At 34.7% G+C, this 22,087-nt stretch overlaps 1 protein-coding gene across 3 annotated transcripts in view; it reads right to left on the reverse strand.

Annotated features, from left to right (window-relative positions):
* The window catches only part of LOC106155407 (uncharacterized), a 33,962-nt gene that overhangs the window by 6,089 nt on the left and 5,786 nt on the right, over positions 1 to 22,087 (reverse strand). For 2 of the 3 annotated variants that reach the window (XM_013530233.2, XM_013530237.2), the window contains exons 2-12: positions 5,346 to 5,393; positions 4,276 to 4,424; positions 3,927 to 4,018; positions 2,919 to 3,008; positions 2,510 to 2,630; positions 2,241 to 2,360; positions 1,728 to 1,911; positions 1,504 to 1,610; positions 1,036 to 1,183; positions 702 to 787; positions 133 to 377 (exon numbers count right to left, since the gene is read on the reverse strand). In XM_013530233.2, coding sequence (XP_013385687.1) covers positions 133 to 377; positions 702 to 787; positions 1,036 to 1,183; positions 1,504 to 1,610; positions 1,728 to 1,911; positions 2,241 to 2,360; positions 2,510 to 2,630; positions 2,919 to 3,008; positions 3,927 to 4,018; positions 4,276 to 4,424; positions 5,346 to 5,393 — 1,390 coding nt within the window. Of the gene's footprint in view, positions 1 to 132; positions 378 to 701; positions 788 to 1,035; positions 1,184 to 1,503; positions 1,611 to 1,727; positions 1,912 to 2,240; positions 2,361 to 2,509; positions 2,631 to 2,918; positions 3,009 to 3,926; positions 4,019 to 4,275; positions 4,425 to 5,345; positions 5,394 to 22,014; positions 22,044 to 22,087 lie in introns of those variants that run through there. The other variant, XM_087010094.1, reaches the window with a different exon arrangement.

The following is a 22,087-nucleotide window of genomic DNA, read 5'->3' on the forward strand; positions in this document are numbered from 1 at the left end:
TGAGCCATCAATAATTTTTAAGCAGTTTCTTCAATAATACATTTATTAAAATTAACATGAAACACCAAACATGCACGTATTCCAAACAGAGTCAAACCTGTCTCATAATATCTAGCACCATAATTTACTCACAGGCAAGTTTTTGAATAAATGTTTACTGACTCCACCTCGGCTGCTGCTTGGCACACCATTCTGTCCAGTACTGCTGCTGGGATTCTGCTCCAACAGCTCCTTGAGACCTTGAAAATGCTGAGAGATTCTTGGCTTTATGGGTGACATGATGACAGCACCATTATGTTGAGATGCAGAAGAAAAATCACTGTGCGTCTCGTCCATGTCAGACACGGATGGAGTGTGCTCATAGTCAGAGAAAGGACCTAATGAGTGCAGAATATAAGTATTTACTATTATAATAAAGAATGATAAAAATAATGAATATAACATGAGACGTGAAGAGGGTACATCCCTTCATTTGGAGAATGTTTTCTGAAAATAATGTTCAGAATTGTCGCTGAATTTCAATAGAAAATTTACTAAAAATCCTTCCCCATGTACACAAAAACAAGGCATTTTTATCTCAAGCATTATATGTTAGTGATGGAGTTGTCTTGACATGGCCGTATAATGAAAAATGCATACAAAGTGTTTTCTTTCAGGTAAATGACAAACCCAGAATTAGAAATCATGACTTGATCACTAACCTGCTACTGGGGAGGAGTCCATGCTGTCCACCTTGTCTTCAGGGCAGCCCATGGCTTTCTTCAAGCTGGCTCGTACCTCTTTATAACTGAATTTAAAGTATATTATTACACATTAGATATAGGCATCAATTAAGATGTTTGCAAAGGTTGGCTGTGAAGGTTTTCAAAGGCTGGTGATGAATTTAGAATTTGCCTTTTTATTCTAAAAGACAGACATTGGGTCTTCTGGACTTCACTAGCCATGTCAATCCAAGCTGTGACGGGTTAACTTAGTGTTTATTAACTATCATTAAATTTTTATACCCTTGTTCATGTACAGTCTATATGTCCTTACCTGACTACGGTGTTAACACAGACCACAAACTCAGGCTTTGAGTTCCACTGGTGATAGGTAATATACTGCTTGGTCTGTAGCCAGATCCACTGCTGGCCCTTGGTCAAGAATCTGTAGTAACAAGATGTCCCCTCACCGGTTTTCATTACTGAAATTTAAATGCAAAAGTATAATAAGAGGACTTGAAGCAGAAGATTTCTTGTCCTTCAACCTTCTTGATACATTTTCAATCTTGTCCCAATATCTAATATATGTATATTTTTGATGACAAAACAACATTCAGTGTGTTTTTACTAACTTATGCAAGCTGACTTCACATTCAATTCTACTTCCTTTCATAAATATCTATAAGTTGGTGGCCCATCATCTATGAAAAGACCTATCAAATGAACTTTCAGCATTGTTGTCCCTTCTTAATTAATTAAAAAAATTCTACCGACAAGGCCATCTTAAATGTTGTGTACTTACGCTGTTCATGTGATCTAGCTATCTTCTGTAAATCTTCTGGATGAAAGTAGTCGTACCCTGAAGTCCCCAATACCTCAAAAGGCATGTAGCCTATTATGGGTGGTCCCCTGAAAAAATAAACAGAACATTATGACAATGTATCTTGCTTTGCATTAATGGTTTCTCATCAAGAGTGAGAATAAATTACAACCTAAAATTGAGATTCAAAGTAATGTTGAACTAACCTATGGTCCAGAAAAAGAAATTTCCACTCTAAACTGTGTCTTGATGTGAATTCACTTTTACTTTCATTGACATATGTCATTTCCCTGTAGAACAATGGATGCTGCAGCCGTACTGTGCAGCAAAAACAAACTGTTTCTAAATCATCACCATTGTCTTGGAAGCCATCTTCAGATTCTATATTAACTAAAATATGAAGGAAAAAATAAAGGTTTACATGTAGTATTATATTCATTTATTGAAAAAAACAAAAAAAAACAAAAAAAAAAAAAAACACGACAAGATGATTCTGATTAAAACCATTTGTCAGACACAGATTTGTTTCATATTATTATTTACAAAACAAATTTATTACTGTTAGGGGTTTTTCTTAGAGCAATGCATCTCCCAAGTAAATTATAACTCATTCTGAAAGCATCTAGGTAAGCAACATCAACTCAAAAATATATTGAAGGGCTTTTCAATGCACAAAGTAAATGATTTGGAATGATTAAATGGATATACAGATACAATACCTATACTTGTGCTCCATTTTCTAAAATTTCCTATGACTTTGACTAGTTCATATTGTGGTACGCTGTCAGGACTCGTTGAGCCCCTTCTCATATGACATGAAAAGGAAAGCTGATTTTCGTCTGAAATAAGACAATTTTATACATAATTCATGCAATTTATTCAACTCTAATTTCTGTATGCTGGACGGATGTCAACAGATTAAATCCTTTAAGAATGTTAGCCAATGAACCACTTTTATCATTTAAGGCTTTTTTTACAGTAAACAAACCTGCATCTAAATCAGTCCTGCTGTTATAAGTTTCTAGTTGGTGGGATGACAGTAATGTATGGAGATCAACTCGCTCTGATTCAAGAATAAAATCATATACTAGACGATTGACTAAATCCACCTAGAAAGAGAAAAATTAAGTCACTCTCATCTTTATAAATAACTTCTCATAGGTAGTAATATCCAAATAGGCAATTATCATGGACTCAAAGCTCAAATCACATAACAGACAAATCACCTAATTCCTCCAAAATATGAAGGAGAAACAACTTTAAATATTTCAACCACCTGTGTGGGCCAGTGACTTTTACTCTAGAGAAATTAACCTCATATTATTCAAAATTCTATCCACAGCAGATTTAATTACAAGAAGATAAACTACATGTCAATTGCTCTATTTTCCACTTACAGGCAAATGTCCAAGAAGCGAAGTTACACTTTCTGAAGAGTATAGTATATTCCCTGCCTGTGTGAGCACCAAAAGGAAACCGTCTGTGGCCTGAGAAAAATTTTGTGCATAATTAAAATCAAAATTAAACCAGAAAACCTATATGTTGATTGGTATAAAGAAGGCAAATTGTTTCTCATCGTTACCACAACATTTAATTTACATGCACATGTGTAAGTGTTGTATGGCAATTGTGACAGCATAAGAGACAGAAACAAAAATGACATGAACAAATGGATATTTTGAAAATACAATAAGCTAAAGGTCAATACCTGACAAAATTTGATGCAAATATGGCATCAATTTGCAGAATGTTCAAGGATTAAAAAGAAGATTAAAACTACTGTACACCTGCTTGGTTGTGCTTCATGTAAAAAGACCATTAGACCACTTTAGTATAAAATAAGGGGGACAACTATTTAATAATGCAAAAACAAAAATCATTAAAGAGTCTACTTTGTTTTCCCATTATTGTAATAATGTGGGGTTGATCATACAAGTATTACTATGGGTAATCATTGCATTTGCTGGGCAATGCATCCACTGAGGAACAAACAAACAACAACAACCACAGCAAACAATGAACATTCACAACAGACACCTAACACAATCACAAAGGTCAAGTTGACTGGAGTTAACAACCCCCCCCCCCCCCCCCCAATTACTAAAGCAATGCACACTGTTCCAGTACACCACAGGGAGTTCAGCTTGTTTTCATAATTTGGGGGAAAAGTGATTCTTGGATGTGTCGAATGTGGGGGCATTTCCTGATCCAAACTGAAGATCTACTGATTCTTAAATCCTCTACTCACTCATAAAGAATTACTAAACACATAAAAGTAACAACTCCCTTTGCCAAATGAAAGTGACTAATTTTACATGAAAGGGCATTTTTAGTTTAGTTTCAAAGACTGCCTCATCTTTCAGTATGCAAACTTAAAATCAAAAATTCATTTGTGATATACTTACCTCTAACATCAGTTGTGTGAATTCATTGTTTGTCAGGAAATGTGGCTTCCAGTCGTCATGTATTTCATGCTGCTGGGACTGAGTAATACTTTCTTAAATGGAGAAAAAAAGCCCACTTAGTTACCAACTAAACAAATTAGCGGATGGTAGTTATAAGGCTTGGCAAGACCTGGAGATTACAAACTGTAGGCAAACACAGTTTATTCCAGGTTCAACTGCAATATATGAATACTTGTCAGAATTTTAAAAACTCCAAAGAAATCAGTTCTTTTTCTTTCTTTTTCCTTTTCTTTAATAATTAATTCATTTATTTTCATTTTATTTGTGGTTGAGAAATACTCTAACTGACCATTGTGTGTTTTCAGGTAGGCGATAGTTGACTTTAATACTGAAGATTTATCCATGCGGCGGTTTCCCTTGGACACCATGTTACAAAGATCGCTAACCAGCACATTAAACTGGTCGCGTCTTTTCTTCTCACTGAGGTTGCGTGATTTTCTAGGAAGAAAGGAAAACAAAATCATTTCAAATTTATTCTAGGATCTTTTTCCTTCCTTAATAAGGTCGACTACTTTTTATACAAAACAGTTCACTTCACTTCCTCAATCAACCTTAAGTGCGGAGAAATGTCACTGCTTTTAACAATACACTAAATTGATTTCTATATTCCAATTTTACTATCTGGACAAGAATAGAATTTAAATCATAGGGTATTACTGGCAGCCAATAAAACATAGGCATAGCCATTGACATGATGGATCCATATCATTTCTTCAACATGCTGGTTTTTGGTCTTTCAAATACAGGCCTACCCAACTACCAGACTCGGCACCGAATGATCCTGAATTCACCGGTAGATCAGACCACACTACCCGTTTTCAAAGTGTGTGTCAGATCGCATTACACAGTATCATACCCTGAACAAATTTTGAGTGGTGATGCAATGCGTTTCAACCCCGCTGAGAATCGTCACTATCACATCGTGTACTAGGCAAGAGCGGTGTCGCGTCTGATACTGTGTAATGCGATCTGACACACACCTTGAAAACGGGTAGTATGGTCTGATCTACCGGTGAATTCAGGATCATTCGGTGCCGAGTCTGGTAGTTGGGTAGGCCTGAAATACATATATTTCTTTAAGCGCATTCAGAACAGCCGACTGACAGATCCACAGATCCCCATTTAGCTCAACAGAATCAGCAGTCCCAGCTCAATTCTAAGTTACCTCCAGTACTTTCAGTAGAGATCCTGTTACATTAACAACACTGTTCACAGGTATATATTTATACCTATTTAAAATTACTTTGCCATTCAAACAAAACTTAACATTTCAGAATAAATATGGATATGAATAGATCATGATTAGCATATTTTGCACCTAACTAATTCTGACTAATTTTGTTATTTTTGACCTATTACCTTTTAATGTTATCTTTGGCATCTTCTTCTTCTCCAAACATACTATCCCTGCAAGAACAAGAGGAAAACTTTCAGATGTCTTAAAGCAATAATAACTCTTCGTTTGGGCCAAAAAATGAATTTTCCTGGAGTAAACAACAATTTTCCCATACTTTCCAATGGTTAATGAATCCATTTTTACATTCAAAGTTAGTCCCTGGTTTTTTTCTAAAAAGTTTGTTTTTTTGTTAAAATCTCTTAAGAGATTTTAACATTGTATAGCCATCAATGGAGGTCACGTGGTCTAAAGACAAGCTCAGATATCAGAATAATAGCTATAACTGCTGTTTTTGTGGTAAAACAGAATATATTATATTTCTATGAGTTATTCACAAGGTTTTTATTGTGAAATATAGATCTCATACGAAGAGTTATTATCCCTTTAACCTGACAGCGTTCAAGTTTATATCAGAGAACGGTGAATGTCAGTTTAATTGAGTGCTTCTATTAGCAACTGTTCTTAGAACGGAATATACAGTGAATTGTTCACAACACGTAATATAAAAATCTATACATAAGTGCCCAATAATTCATTAAATCAGATTTTGATCTCATTACCAGTACTCTTCCTTTACATGTACATAATACAAAGATGATTTTTTTTTCTTGAAAATTTCAGCAGTTTCCTCTATAGCACCTTAAGGTGTTTAGTCTAACCAAAAAAGGTATATACAGAAATTTATGATCTATAAACTCATTTTCAAGTACTAAATGTATCATTTATACTATCATAAGTGACATTTAAAAGTTGCCTTCAAATTCTCTATTTTCAGTGAATCAAAGGCTAAAAACTTGCAAAAAAGGGCTTATAATATACTAGTACAGTCTGTATATGATAAGTCTTGTCTATGGTATGTACCTTGGTGATAAGGGAATAGTGGATTTTTGAAAAAAAAACTTTTTTGCTAGATATTGAAATTCTAACACTAATTGTGTGCCTTTACTGACAAATGTCAATGTTATTTTCTTTTCATTCATACAATATCTTTGTTTTTTCAAGAGTTAGACCATTTATTTCTTTAACTATTTAAATAAAACTCAGAGAAATCTCAATTAACAAACAAAGTTTCATTTGTCAATAGCTAAAGAAAAAATACAATACCTATCACAGCCCTATTTTCCCTGATAAAGTCCGAATGTCAGCAGTAGCTACTGATAAAATTGAAACTCTTTTTGCAAGCATACAGCAAATGAAACTGTTAACATCAACAGAAAAATCTCACCATTACAATTGTCAAATGTTTTCAATATTGCAGGTGTATTTCCTAAGCAATCAAAATTTTCCTTTTTAACACTGATTAATTGCCTCCTTTACATAGAACTGCAACCGTGACAACTAAAACAAAAACATCCCAATATATGTGATGAAATTCATGAAAAATGAACTTTGATAACACAATAATTTACCCTACAAGACTGAAATTTCCACTGCCATTCACACAAGAATTGCACTTCTTCCACATTATTTAAACAATGAATTATCCATAAGTTTCATTCAAATTTGGATAAGTGGCCTAAAAATGGTGTAGACCTACACAGTCATGTTTTAAAGATATTCCCGCTTAATGAACAAAACAAGTGGTGAAGCTGCACTGATAAATCTACAGTTAAATCAGAACCTCAGTGCCTTACCTTCAGTGCTCTTCAATTTCAAACAAGGGCACTTACCAAGCTCTTTTTTTGTTTTGCAAAAAAAAAAAAAAGAAGCAATCAAGAAAAACACATGGCCTGCAACCAATGCATTTGCCAGTCATTTACTAAATAAAACATCCTCTTTAGCTTCTACACTGGAGTTTTTTCATATGAACCAGTAAATTGCGTGGTGGCATGATGGCATGTATTGTGATTGCGTTCAGAGCAGTTTTAACAAAATGTTTATGTTCCAAGTTTGTGATATAGATACTTGATTTTAGACTGCACCCACCTCAACCCTCTCGCCAAATCTACTTATTCCTAAAACATCCTTAGCACTCCTGACCCTTAGCTTTCAACTATAGAAGTTAAGCCTACAGACCACAGTCTACAGTGTGGTGATACATGTTGCAGTTGAACGTAATTACATCCTGTGTTGAAAACCAAAACATTTTAATGTAAACCTTCCTTAAAGCAGCCTTTTTCCTGAACATAATACTCAGACTTCAATGTGAGACGAGGTATGCAGCTCTTTGTATATAAGGTTCACTCCCTTTGAGAAAGTTTGTCACGACTAAGAGAGAAAAACATTTCAGCATGTAATCATTTTCACTTTTATATATACATATATGTGTAAACACTACTGAAAACCTCACTTAAAAGAATCTTAGAACGAAAAAGGCTAACATCCTGTGCTATTATAGGCATTGTACCCTCTACCAGAGCCGCAGTTATTATTATATGGACATTTAAGCCGAGGCGACCTTGTAAGCAATTAAATCTGCACGCGCGTGCAGATGGTATTGTGCTCGCTCTGCAGGAGCTCAGTGGGAGCTGGGGTTTGCTCCCACGTGATTAACTCTCGTTATGCAACCTGTCTTTCTTGTCTGTCTGCTGAAACTAGTCACGGGTGGTTTGAAGGAATACCCTGAAGTTACAAGCTATTCATAAGGGGCTATTTTTGTTGTTACAGAAGAGCAATTAACTGTCTTGATTGCTGTCAGGGGTACTTGGCAGGGACTGCATGGTTAGGTGGCAGTGCCTGAATAGTTATGCAAACAATTACCAGCCACGTAATCATCCATGCGATTTCATTACAGAATCACAGTACAGAGAATAACCATGAATTTAACCAGGGACATATCTGTGAATATCTAGTGAAAAATCAATCTGTGGCCCTGGTAGGGGGCATAGGCATTGCATCATTAGATTGAACTTTGAAAGCTGACTAGATCAGGCTTCTTAAGGAATATAATCCTGAGACCAATTATTAAGATAGCAAGCAATTCCAACACCAGTAAATGAAGAAAAGAGAAACCTCTGATGTGCCCTGGCCTTGGGGAAATGTAATGTACTGCAATACTTAACTGCTTGTCCTCAGAGTCATAGCATACAACACACACCACAGGTGAAAAAATGCCTTTACTTCAAATATTTCTTTGAAAAAAAGTTCAGTACTGTTTACTGATATTGCATTAAATATAGTGCATTGCATTTAATAGAACAACATACCACTGCAGGCTTTTTTTAAGTCAGTACACAAGTCCTCATCTCAAAACTCCATGCAAAACTTGCCAGTACACTGCATTTTTTTAAATGATGACCTTTCTTGAAACAGACTATCAAGGCGTTAAAGACAAATCCTTCAAAGACAAATCCTTTACATTAAAAACCATGGACATTAATGCTATAATCATAGGAACAAACTGAGTGATACATCAGACCTTGTAAAATGGATAACCACATTCAAAGTCCCTGGAATTTAATCCAATGCATAACCCAATCCACACCAGGGATACCCTGGCTGCAAATTCTTTATATAATAATAACCAGAATGGATGTGAAATGAAGGATGCTAGATAAAAAAAAAATGGACAGACAGTTGCTTAAAGTAAGGGTTAACACTACTGACAAAAGAGACTGAATGTAATATGAAATGTGGTCAAAGACTAATTGATTGCCATTTCTAAGAAATCAAAGGGGATTGTTGTCTTGGACTATGACTTCTGTAACAAGCAAAACATGGATGTCTCATAATGTCATACATATCCAGTTCTTTTTTCACATAAAAGACAATATATCCAGTAGAAGCATTACCAGGAATTTCAAAGAATCTTTAAGGCAAAAAATGTAGAGACTAAATATTACTAGTAGATGCATAAAGCTCTTTTAATACCACCTGTTTCAAAAACCAATGGACTTTTCATCTATCTGAAACATAAATCATTTATTTTTTAGTAGTTACATTAATCATCATAAAATTATCCAGGGTGTAAACTTACAGTCTAGTGTTTAAATCCTAGCCAGACTGTGTCAACCACATTATTTTTTTTATCCTGCAAGACTTGCACATCATGTGAGATTAATTTTTATATCAATCACATGACAATTTATAGTATGTAACATATTTATTATCCAGAGAGACAAAATTTCATCAAGAATCCTAATGAATATTTCAGACTAATAACAAGTTACTTACAGAAATTTGATTACTCTTGGACTATTCATCAAAAATTTAGGCTGAAATGAGTCAGCAAAGCTGTCTAATATACATATTCACACACACACACACACACTAAACAGATAAAAATGAAGTAATATCCAGGGATCCATTTAAAAATATACAGGCACTATCTAATGTAAACTAATCCAATTATGATTTCTACATTGCTGTTAAAAAGGATATTGTAAAGTATTCCATAAAAATATCTTTCTCTTTATAACCACCATTTTATCCCGGAATCAATGTAGACCACAGCTGTCTTTTTTAAAGGCATGCAAAGCATGTGAGACATCTATATTTTCAGGAAAAATTTATTAATTTTCCTGGAAATTTCAGCAATTTTCACTTCATTTTCAAGGTGTACCCTATCCAAATTTATTTAAAAAAGGTACAATCTATAAATTTTTTTGATATTTTTTCTGATATTTTACTGTCACAAGTAAAATATAGTAGTCTCTTTGTTTCAAGGTCTGGCAATTTTTCCATGCAATTTAATTAGCACAAATTTTGTTTTGAGTATAGGTGCTATATAATACCTTTAAGAAGGTGAAGGTAATGATATCTGTTCATGCAAAAAAAAAAAAAAAAACATCATATAATCAGGTGTTTCGCTGATCCAAACATCAAGAATTAATAGTAATTCATCAATCCAGTTACGATGTTAAACTGTGCCATATAATTTGGGTTCTATTATAATTCAATATGGTCTCATTCAAAAGAGAGCTGATTAGCTGAAAAATTACACATATACAAATTAGGGATCAGGAAGGGCAATATTGATGACCCCTTGCAAATAGAACTTGATTAATATGGATGTCGAAAAAAATTAATATATTCCATTAATAACTTATGACTGATCACTCAGGCATTATATATGAAAGCCAGGATTGAAATAATTTCTTAAGATCTGAATTGGCTACTAGTACATGTTTGTTTTATTATATTTTTATTATAAAATGGTATAGTGATAGGATGGCATGAAATTAAGTTAAGAGATAGTACAACACTTTATTTAAAAATTAATTTTTTTTAAATATCACTCTCTACCTTTTGTCAATTAATTTTATAGTATATGTATATGCAAATAAAGCTTATCAATTATCAATCTTATTTTTTTCATCATAAAAACCCACATCTGTGCAGTTGTAATTTCCTTTTTACTGACAGAATACCTTCCTGTTTCCCTCGCCAAGCCAAATATTGGAAACTGAAGCCTTTAACTTATCTCTAATCTGATCACTGTTCCCACGTGGGGATTAATTGCCTTACTTTGGTTGCATTTAAGGTGATAACATTGCCATTCAAGCTCTGATTTCACACATAATGAAATCAAGTTTAGATCATATCTATGAGCTGTGTACTAGTATACTAGCCCTACTGCTAGTATTGTTTAGAGAACTAGCCAGGAGCAGGTACTAGTAGGCCTACACAGTAAGAAAATGGTTCTTTATAAACAGGATTACCAAATCTGTGCATCTGTGCCGTATATATCCTACATATTTTTAACCAGACTATTTTCAAGAAAGGTATCAATAATTTAAAAAAAAATAGAGAACAGATCAATGAGGCTCCATGATACTGAAGTTATACTACGCATAACACAAACAACCCCCTCACCCCTTCAAACACCCCATTTCCATAGAATTTTAGATCGATCTATCCCTGTGGGAAGTCTCACTAGATTACTGTCAGCTTGGCCAGCTAAAGCGTCTGTCCCGCCTAATAAAAGCTGTAAGGGGGTAATTAACTATGGTGCCCGCTCGGCTGACTGCAATTTAGTGTGAACCCTCAGGGAGTTAGGTCGATCTCAATCTTAATCTTTAGATCGATCTAAATCTCTGGGAAAGCACCCAAAGTCTTCAAAACCTTCCTATCACACAATCCTCACTTTTGGATTTCTTTCTAATTCACCCTTTTATTTAAACTACATTTCTGGTGTTTGAACATAATGGTGGATTTGTAGTTATGTTAGTAACGTAACGCCAACTTCAAAAATTATTATATTCGAGTTCAATCATATGACACCATTCAATCTATGTTAGGAGTAAGAAATTACCTTTAATTCTACGGTTTGTAAAATTCCTACTCCAGTAAGAAAATAATAAGTTTGTCATTGGTTGGTAACTGAAAACTTCAGTTGCTCATGAAGTTAAGTCAACAGCAATCAATCGAAATAAGTCACAACTAGCCTCTGTCTGGTCTTCTGATCTGTTGTCATCTGTGCCACCAGAATGTTGCATTCAAGGCTATATATTAAATATCCTTTCTAATCCTGCCCATCTAAGGACTAAATTGTACATCCTTAGTTACTCAAAACCTGCTAACATCTGCATGGCAACAGGGGTTTTAATGAAGATCAAAAGGCAAGAGCCATGGATGCTGTTGAACCCAAGAAAGGTCTAGTTCAAAGCAGAGCAATTCTGACCTTTCAGTAGCATGAATTATCACTTAGGCTGTGTTGGGGCAGGAATACCTGAAATATGGTCTGGCAGTAGAGATACATGTCACATATGTGAAATGTGAAGGGCAATCTGTCATGGCCATCAGGGCTTGATAACCCAAAGGCATCACATATTGGGACCGAATGATACTGATACTTGAATTATACTGATATTTGAAGTGTTTGACACCAATAAATTGCCAAAACAATATTCTTAGTATTTTTTAAAGTTATAAGATATTTTATCATTGCAACTATCCCACCATTTCATAAGCCCTTTTATGGAATGATACCAGTATTGATACATTGGTGAGTAGTTCTCGGTCTCAAAATGACACACTGAGGAAAGTCACCATGTGATCAAGTGCTTTGTGTCTCCTTTTTTATTTGTGTATTAAAGTGAGATGTTGAAACTTATTATTATTATTATTAACAGAGTTAACACAGAATAATTTTCATCAGAAATTATAAATTAATATATGAAATGTTCAATTTTGATATTTTCATGCATAATTAAGCATGACTTTATAAAATGAACATCAGTGTAACTTTTTATCTTTTATGATGGCATTCGTCACATGAAAATTTCCAGCAAAAAACTTATATGGCGTTTTTTGCAGGAAATTTTCATGTGACCAGCAAAAAACACCATATAAGTTTTTTGAGACACCAAGATCTCATTTTTTCAGTTTCATCCTTTCTATCAGAGGTACCAAGTAACTCAATCTTTTTAAGCTTCCATGCTTTGTTATTTATGCTATTACAACTTGCACTCAAAACTTACCGTCATGTTTATTACATTAGAGACACTGTAAAATAATAAATTATGTATACACAAAGGCAATTGTGATAGGTTTGACTCGTTTCAAATAATAGCCTTGAAACAAGAGATGATATCGCTATAAATATTAACACTTGGTTGCAAAATGCGATGCCTTTAAGTAAGGCAATAGTCCCAGATTTGCCATGTTTACGTGCGCCACCCAGGTGTTAAAAAACTCCAATTGGCATCTGACTGTCTCACTTCACTTGCCAGTCAATAACCTGCTATGTTCAATTTCTGTTACCTTTCCTTCCTTGATTCCTGGCATCAAATAGGAACTTTCAGAGCTTTCTGGCAACAGGCCTACTGTATACATATGCCCCTAGGAAAATCTCATGAAACTTGGTAAAGCAGACAGCAGGATGCAGAATACCTTCGAGTGTAAATTGTATCTTAGCCAATGGAGTACTCCAGAACTCATTTACCATCAGTTACTTTCCCTCTACTACAGGGTCACAGAGAAAGTTTATTCCACTAAATATTCACAGATATTTCTCTGGTTGTTCACTGGCTATGCACATTCCTACTGGTATATTGTTTAGCATAGGTGGTTTCATGCACAGCATTCAGTAAAGGTGAACCCTAGCATGGTCAAGTGAATTGTCTCTTGATAGATCTTGTGAGAAAACAACCCACGAGCTATGCAGACTCGCTTAAGGATATCTACATTTATAAATAACAGGAAATGAATAATTCTGCATTCAAAGAAATCAAATTGGATATCAAGTGCACTTTGAAAGGCCATATGTCATGATGACCAATGCACCAGAGCAATAGAAAAAGGAAGCATCCCTATTCTTGGGTCAAGCCAACCTGCAATCCTATTTTCATTGTATTTTTTAAAATCATTATTTTCCCTGTTACTTGGATCATGTTCAGCATTGTTTCAAGCAAATTTGTTTTAAGACTAACTCTATGTACTACTGTTTGATTGGATGAATAGCAGGTATAAACTTATCGTCCTTATTATTGACCCCAACTATTCAGGACCCCTGTTTTAACATCTTTTTTACTTCCATAACAAAAAAGAAGATTAAATTGCAAGTCAAAGAAATCTAGTTTAGAAGCTTGAATAAGTCAATCTAGAATAAATCAGTCCAATAACATACTGTGACTATCAGTCTAAAACTTCAGCTTACTTTTTCATTCTTTCTGTAAAATTGGCCCAATCCCCTCAAATGAAGTACTGAGTCATCTTGATTAAAAGAAGACTAAATTTCCAATCTTTCAGTTAAAGACCAAAATTCCTATTTGGAGAAACCACCTCCAGATGTCCAAAGTACCATGTAATTGCCCTTGTTACTGTGGTGACTCTATGTTTCTTATATATGTTAATGGCAAAAAAAGTATAAATTACTACTCGACATATAATTCTAGATGAAAAATCATTATTATAAACAGTATAATACAGAAAAAAAAAATGCAGAGATTCAACCTTGCTACTATCAACTGAAAATTCCTGCTCTGTCACAGTTAGTAGATAAGGTCAATTCCATTAGACTGCTTTCCTATTATAAAAGATTTACTCATTATTTATAGCTGTACTTCATTAGTTTCCCCTTTTAAATGTTTGCTATACAAAATGCTAGTATTGAAAACAGCCTCTTCTCTACAGCATCTTTTACCTGAACTGAATTCCAATATAAATCTATTATCAAAATCACAAAGTTTTCTTGTACAGCCAATCAGCTATATGTGTGAGATGAGGCAGAGTGAGAGACCCTCTACAAAAAGGGAAGGCTATTAACTATCACAATTGAGAGTTTTTCATTTCCCATATATCATTTATACAACATGCCTTTTTATCCACATGTTCATGTCAAGCACAAGCTACTCATTTCTTAAGGAGGAAACAAATGTATCACCATTTTCAGGGGCAGATCCAGAAATAATTTTTTTTTTTTTTGTTGATCCATTCTCCATTTTTGGCTGTTTTCCGACAGAAAAAATTAGATTCCTGTCATTATAAACTTGAAATTTTTCCCAAGACCAAGAAGAGGCTTCCTTAATCCCTCCCCCCCCCCCTTGATTTTATCAAATATATCTAAATGAATAATGAAACAATTATGTTTTCTCTGTGGAATATAAAATGTGAAGTTATTTTATGCCATCACTCTGCAGTGATACAATTATGATCAAAAACGTATTTTTGAAAACCCAAAATGTGAACTGTAAATTTCATCACAATTTGGGGAAATTTAAAAAAAAGTGAAAAATAAAGATTTAATAGCTTTTATATATATTGACAGTCATTTAAAACCTTGAGACCATATTTTATGATATACTATAATTGTTATTTAGAAGCCCTAAACTGGAATTTTTTCACATGATTCATTTATTTAGGATATTAATTGACATACAGAAACAGAAAATTTCAAGTTTCAAGAATAATTTTGAAACAAAACACTTAACAGTGTCACTTGCAAACAAATAACTAATGATTATCCTTGTGGTGAGTCAAAGGCAGCATTCACATCTAGAAGAGCCGAGGCTCAACAAAGCCGAGAACTAAATATGGCAGACGTACATGAAAGGAAAACCGCCTAATCTTTAAATAGTCTCTCCGCCTCTCACACGCCTCCCCACGCGTCTTCCCTGTGGGGGTACAGTCATAAAATCTCGGCTCCACTCGCCCGGAAGCTACCTGAGAAATATTAAGTGTGCATGCTCACCAATTAAACTCGCGGTGAAGAAAGCATGGCAGCTGGAAGTGATTGAAGGAAAAAAGCTCTTCTGTTCTATTATCTTTCAAAACAGAGACGAAAAAGGAATGAATTGGCCCGTTGAGCAACAATGAAGCGGCTATCTACGGAGATAATGTCAGCTGACCCAAGACCAATGAGCATGCACACTTAATTTTTCTTAGGTAGCTTTAATGACTGTACCCCCGCAAGGACGACGCATGGGGAGGCGTGTGAGAGGCGGAGAGACTATTAAAAGATCAGGCGATTTTCCTTTCATGTATGTCCGCCATATTTAGTTCTTGGCTTTGTTGAGCCTTGGCTCTTCTTGATGTGAATGCAGCCAAAGAATGAAAAGAAACAAAGGTCACGATTTGCTTTGGGAAGATTGTGTGGCTACTGTAATTTATTGGGATAAACAGTTTTACTGTTTGTTCTGAAAAATGTTCCTATGTTTATTGTTTGGTATTTTGAATGTAATCATCAAAAAAAGGAGGGGCCCCTTTATGAAGAAAATTATCTGAATACCTCATAATGAATGGATTATCACCTTCTGGGCAATTACTAGAACTTCACAACAAAATGTAAGTCTAATTTCAGTCTCTTAATTAGAAGACTTCAAATGTTCCATTTATTGTTAAATTAGCACATTTTCAAACTTACCTGACAAAATGACAGTTAACAAACAAACAAAAAAAAAATCTTCAAACTGACAACACCTGCAGTAGTTACTAGCTTATATAAATGCCAAGTTTACCAATATATTCAGAAGCATCAATGAGGAGACCATCTGATATCATGACCATTTGTTTTCTTCACCTTGTGTTCAGCAAGGCAATTAATTGCCGATGAGCTTCCTGAAATGTCAATTTCCCCACGCCATGTTTCTAAGGGTGACAGGGGAGTTTCCTGTCATTGTCCAGTTAAATAGTGTTTTCTAGTCTAGTGGCAATGGGTTAACATGGTGTCATGCAACCTTGGCAGGCCCCATGCAGTGAACCGATCTAATCCTGCAATTCTCCTGTCTACCACCATAATACAGTTTATGTGAAGGTTTACCAGTTTATAATATTCCCAAGTGTAAATCTTTACATCTGAATAATATAAGTTCCTCATGATAAGAGTTACATAAAACTAAAAAAAATCTGATCCTACTCCTTAACTGTAATTTTTTAACGAAAATTTAATTCTCAATTTCAGACTGTTAACTTCATAATCAAGCAAATAAATAAAATCTATTCAAAGCACGATATAACCTACCTCTTTAATAAGAGACGTGACTAAACTGAGCCCTCACAGGGGTAACATTTTTAAGTTAAGCTATTTGAAACTATATATGGAGGCATCTGGGCAGGCTTAGTGGCAAAGATTTGATGTTTTAACTCAGATCTAATGCATCATTAAAGCCACAATATGAAAAATTCACTGTCCAAAAGTTCACTCTCTGTATGCTTAATATCTAACTTCGACAATGAAAAAAAGGCATAAACTTCCAAGTCAAAGTAATATTCTACTTCCAAGAAACCACACCATCAAGCTCAATCAAAGACTACAGCTTTGTGGTATGTTTGATTGATCTCCTAAAAACAGCTATTTTCTCAAATTAAAATTTGTTTATAGGTATGCCAATATATCCTTTGCAAATTTTTAACCATGTTTGTCAGCTTGCTGTGAAGATAAGGGACAAGCTTAACTGCCATTTACTGAAGCAAGGTATTGACTGTTACTGTCCTATGCAGTCTTTGTAATTTTTTTTATTATTGAAAAACCAGCAGCAGTCAAGTGGAAAATGGCAAAACAAAAAAAGACATTTTTTACCAAAAAAAAAAAAAAAAAATCAATTAACATGTGTTTTTGTTTTAACATCTAGCCTAAAATTACCATTTTGCTCAGGTGTATTAATTTAATTATTTTACTACCCTTTACACTTTGCTCAAGTATATTAATTTCATTATTTTACTAAAAGCCAGCTGAAGCTGACAGGTGTACAGCTAAGCACTGTTAACATCTGTTATCTGAAGTAACTACCTGCTGTGGAACACAAAAAAGACAAAAAACATGCAAACGTTTCATTTTCCAGTTAACCCTGTTGAAAGACAAACATCTTGAATCTTTTTGAGACAATGAACAATTTACAGTTTGGTTTTAGGACAAACAAGCAAATTATAGTTCAAACACTGTCAGATGGAGCAATTCAGAAAAGCTTATCTAACCACCAATTAGAAGCCAAGTCCATAGCAAGCTGGAGGCAGAAAACAATTGCTAGTACCTGAATGTACAGTGGCCGATTTAGGCGGAGTTCGAGGGGTTTGTTGGGTTTGGACACATTTTCAGACCTCCCCCCCCCCCCTTCTTGGTGATAAAAAACCTGTTTGCTTTGTTCTCCAATTCTTCCTAAAGGTGTGCAATTCATTCAATTGATCAATCACTGGTGGTTGGCATTACATTCCATAGCTGTCTTATAAATAAGATCTAGGATATACGATAAGAGTGACCAATTGCCATCTCAATGAGGAGAGGAGGCCCTACCCTATACATATAATACACATATACTAGTATACATATAATGTAGTGTTTATAAAGCTTATTAAGTTTGGAGCTTACACCTAGTGGCATTCCACGACACAATGGCTAGTTGATTATATATTTAATTATTATCCTGCATCAACAGAAGTTAATTAGTAGTTGCTCACCCACCTTAATGGCATAAGTGAATCTTCTGCTATTGTCTCATGTCTAAGATCAAAGCCAACAACTGATAAGTCGTTTCTTCACTTTCGCGGGTACATGTGGTGGCAGAAAGTTTTATTTCTGACACCCCTGTTGGCTAAAGAAAATCAGCAACAGAATTTGGGAGACTTAAAATGTTTCATGAGGGAATTTTAAAATGGGTCGTACACTCATCAGTCCACATTAATTTTGCTGTTACAGCGAAAAAATGAAGAAGGTATTCGCAATGCTATTGCAACTTCTGATTTTTCCAATCATATTACCAAATTATCTAGTTACAGCACCTTTAAAAGCTTTGTACACTGCTTTGCATTTATACTTCTGAAATATAATGGTTTGCACACATGCTTGGTGTAGGGCATTCTTATAACATCACTGGACCCATTTTGGACAGCGACCCAGGTTGGACATTTATATCAATATCTGGAAAATTGCATCACTGCCCAGTGCCATTCAACAGATCCAGCTGAAATAGAAATTGTTTTTTTTTTTTTTTTATGGTCTAACTTTATCATATAACCACTACTGAGCAAGATAAAAAAAGGTGTCCAAACTAGATGCTGTGATGTTAAAATGCCATCAGCCTATGTTTGATCTTTACCTTCGACAGTCCTGAAATAGTGCCTCTATCCACCCCTCAAAAGCCCATCATGACATGAGATGTTGTTTGGCAATTGAGCAAGTAGCAGAAACCTTTCAGAACCTGGTTAATATAATTACTTTTTCGTTAATGTACTTATTTAATTGTTCCCACCACATATTTAATAATAATTTTTTTAAGGGGGGGGGGGGGGGAGATCAATAAAAATGAACCCCTCTCAAGGAAATCCTGGATACGCCCCTGATGTAATCTGCCTGCTTGTAATCCAAAGGTGCCAGCTAGGGCCCAGTTTGACATAAAAAACTTCAGATTACATAATGATATCCTGAAATGTATCATTACCTAATTTAATTTTTTTTCTATCATTTCCTTATTCTTCTAGCAATCCATCATATCTGACACATATACTTTGTGGCTATACTGTTCAACATATCAATAACAGGTAGGTCTGTCGCTGTGCAAAGGATGAAGATGCCACTTTTACCTGTTAAATAACTGGTATAATGCCATCAGCAAAATCACCATACAATGCTCTTTGTATGTCCATAAACATCAAATGATAATATTAAAACAACCAGTGGATTTTAAGCCTAACTTTGGGCATAAAAAATTCCTTTAACTGGTGTCCAGAAATCAGTGACACTCAACATGTCATAATGCATGCATGCTCTTCACAAACTGTAAGTATATCCTTCAAGACTGGGTGGAAATCAAACACTTACCACAATGTTTATTAACTTTGTACAGTTACTGTCTTGTTAAGTGATCATGAAGGCCCTTCTCTGCATTTCTCATAACAGTCAATGAGTGAAACACCTACATATGGTAACAATGACGGTAAACAAATGTTGAACATCAAGGAACCATTGAAAAAAGTAAGTCGGCGAAAAGTGAGTCAAGAGGTTTGATAATACAGACTCATATGTGCAGGTTTTGACATTTGCATTGACATGACAGTTAAAATGACAATCCAGGAAATACTGTAGTGAGAAAATATATAAATTTTGTACACAAAAATTAACTCAATTCTCTAATCTGACCTTGAAAATTAGACTAATCTGGCCAAAGGTCATAATCAAGGTCAGGCTTTAAATCTGTACAGGCAGTTTCAAACATAATGATCCAGATAAACCCCATGGTACTGGTACCCACCACTGGGTTGGCAATGAACTGCATAGAGAATTTCTTACATTCTTTACTAATAAACATATTTTCAGAAAAAAAATGTTCTTTTACAAAATTGCAGTAGCACAACTGAATTTAACTCTCAGGGTCTCACTGAAACTATCGGTAGTAGTACCGTAATGGATCAACAGAGTGGAGGCTGTAAACATAATACGGGGTCAGGCAGAGTGGGAGCCTTTAATAAAGAACTACTGGAATCGAGCCATTGCATGTCATATATGGCCACATTCACAACCAGTTGATCCAAGGGCTAACAGATCCGAGGATCAAATGTGGCCAACCTGCTTGAAGGCTTGCCGCATAATCCCTTTATAGACACTGAACAGTCTCCACAAGGTTTACGCGGAAAGCTTTCAAGTGGGTTGGCCATATTTGACCTGTGGATCTGTTAGTCCACGTATCAACTTATGTTGTGAATGCAGCCAGTGAGGTCAGGCAGAGTGGGAACCTTAATTTCTTATAAAGAACTACTGGAATCCCCTGGAATCAAACCATAGCATGTCACACATAACTGTTAACTATATCTGTTTGTTTGCATAGCACCAGGGTGATTCAATGGTCCTTTAACATTCAGCATACAACAGTTTTTCAATTTAGGTGCCATACAAAATCAGGATATATACTCATTGTTTAATACCATGAGGTTTTAGCTGTCATTTTTAGTTTGAAAAATCAACTTATTATTCTATGTACAGTTGATCACATGGTGTCTTAAGAGTAACAGTTCATTTAATTATAAGTGTAACTGACATGCAAGAGTGCATCAATTCATCTTTACATGTAATGGATTATTTTGTTTCAGTGATATACTGGAAACTAGCTCCAGAAAAGTTTTGAATATTTCACAAATGGCCATATGCTTTGTTGTGTTAGACAGTTTAAATAGATTCTTTAGTCACATAATTTGAATGCACTGTTCCCGACGCTCACAGATGATAATGCAATAGGCTATTATTCAAGATTGTATCTGACAACTCATGAATGATTGATAAAGTATTCAGTATATTAAAAACACCTCTCCTGAGTGTCATATTATTTTCTCTCTCCTAACTGGTATATTTCCTAGAAAAAATGTACATTGTATAGGATCATTTTTGTCTTGAATCCTGCTATTTTATGTAAAGAACACCTTCTTTGCCAGATATATATATGCTTTTAAAAAGCGGCAGTTATTATTTTAAAACATACTAAATACAGGACAACACAAAGCAGTCACTGCCACTCCCTTCAGGAAAATGTCAAGTGCTAACAGATTTGATTTATTATAAGTATGCTTAATATTTAGGTTGACAAATAGCTCATATTTGACATGTACAAGTAAGAAAGAAGTGACTGATCAGATAAATATCAAATATCTTATCAAGGAAATCATACCACTGACAGGCTGCTTTTTCTCTCAACTTTTCTTCAGTAGATATGCGTACTAGTAATTTGAAACACTGTCAAACAAAAGTAAAAGTAAAAGATGTGAGAAACTTAAAGAACCAACAATGGAATTCTCTTTGATGATAAAGGTATACTTGGTAGCATTTTGGTAATACATAATTGGCTAATTCACCAAGTACTTTTTGGCTAACATCATAACTCCAAAATATGTGCTACATTGTATCATCTGCATGAAGTGAAATTAATTTTTTAACTTCTTTTATACCTGTGTTATACAATTTAATAACATTATACCATTTAAGTGCTGCAAGTACTCCTGCAAATTTAATTTATATTTATAAAAAGATTGAAGGTGAAAGCCTAATTTCAGGGTATCCTTTTGATGGCATACCTATTGAATTTCTAAGAATTCTGAAACATTTGCCCTCTGAACTACAGTAACAGAAATATCACTACAGAACTGTGATATCCAACTCCTAACTTAGCATGGAAAATGTCATTGCCTTCTAAAGGAAAAACCAAGACAAAGAATGGAATGCCTTTTCAAAGTCACGCAGTAACAGTTACCAAGGAATAATATCTTCCTAGGTCTACTGCTCTGAATCAGATTTTAAAATAAAATATCAAGTATTTTAAATAATGTATCTACCTAAAATGAAGCATACTGCATTCCTTTACTCACTTTAGTGACCAGCTTGACCCCACTGTGCTACAGCTGCTTA

The sequence above is a fragment of the Lingula anatina genome, chromosome 3 (assembly GCF_051362555.1).
Source record: "Lingula anatina isolate TDL-2025a chromosome 3, LinAna3.0, whole genome shotgun sequence".
Lineage (NCBI taxonomy): Eukaryota > Metazoa > Brachiopoda > Lingulata > Lingulida > Lingulidae > Lingula > Lingula anatina.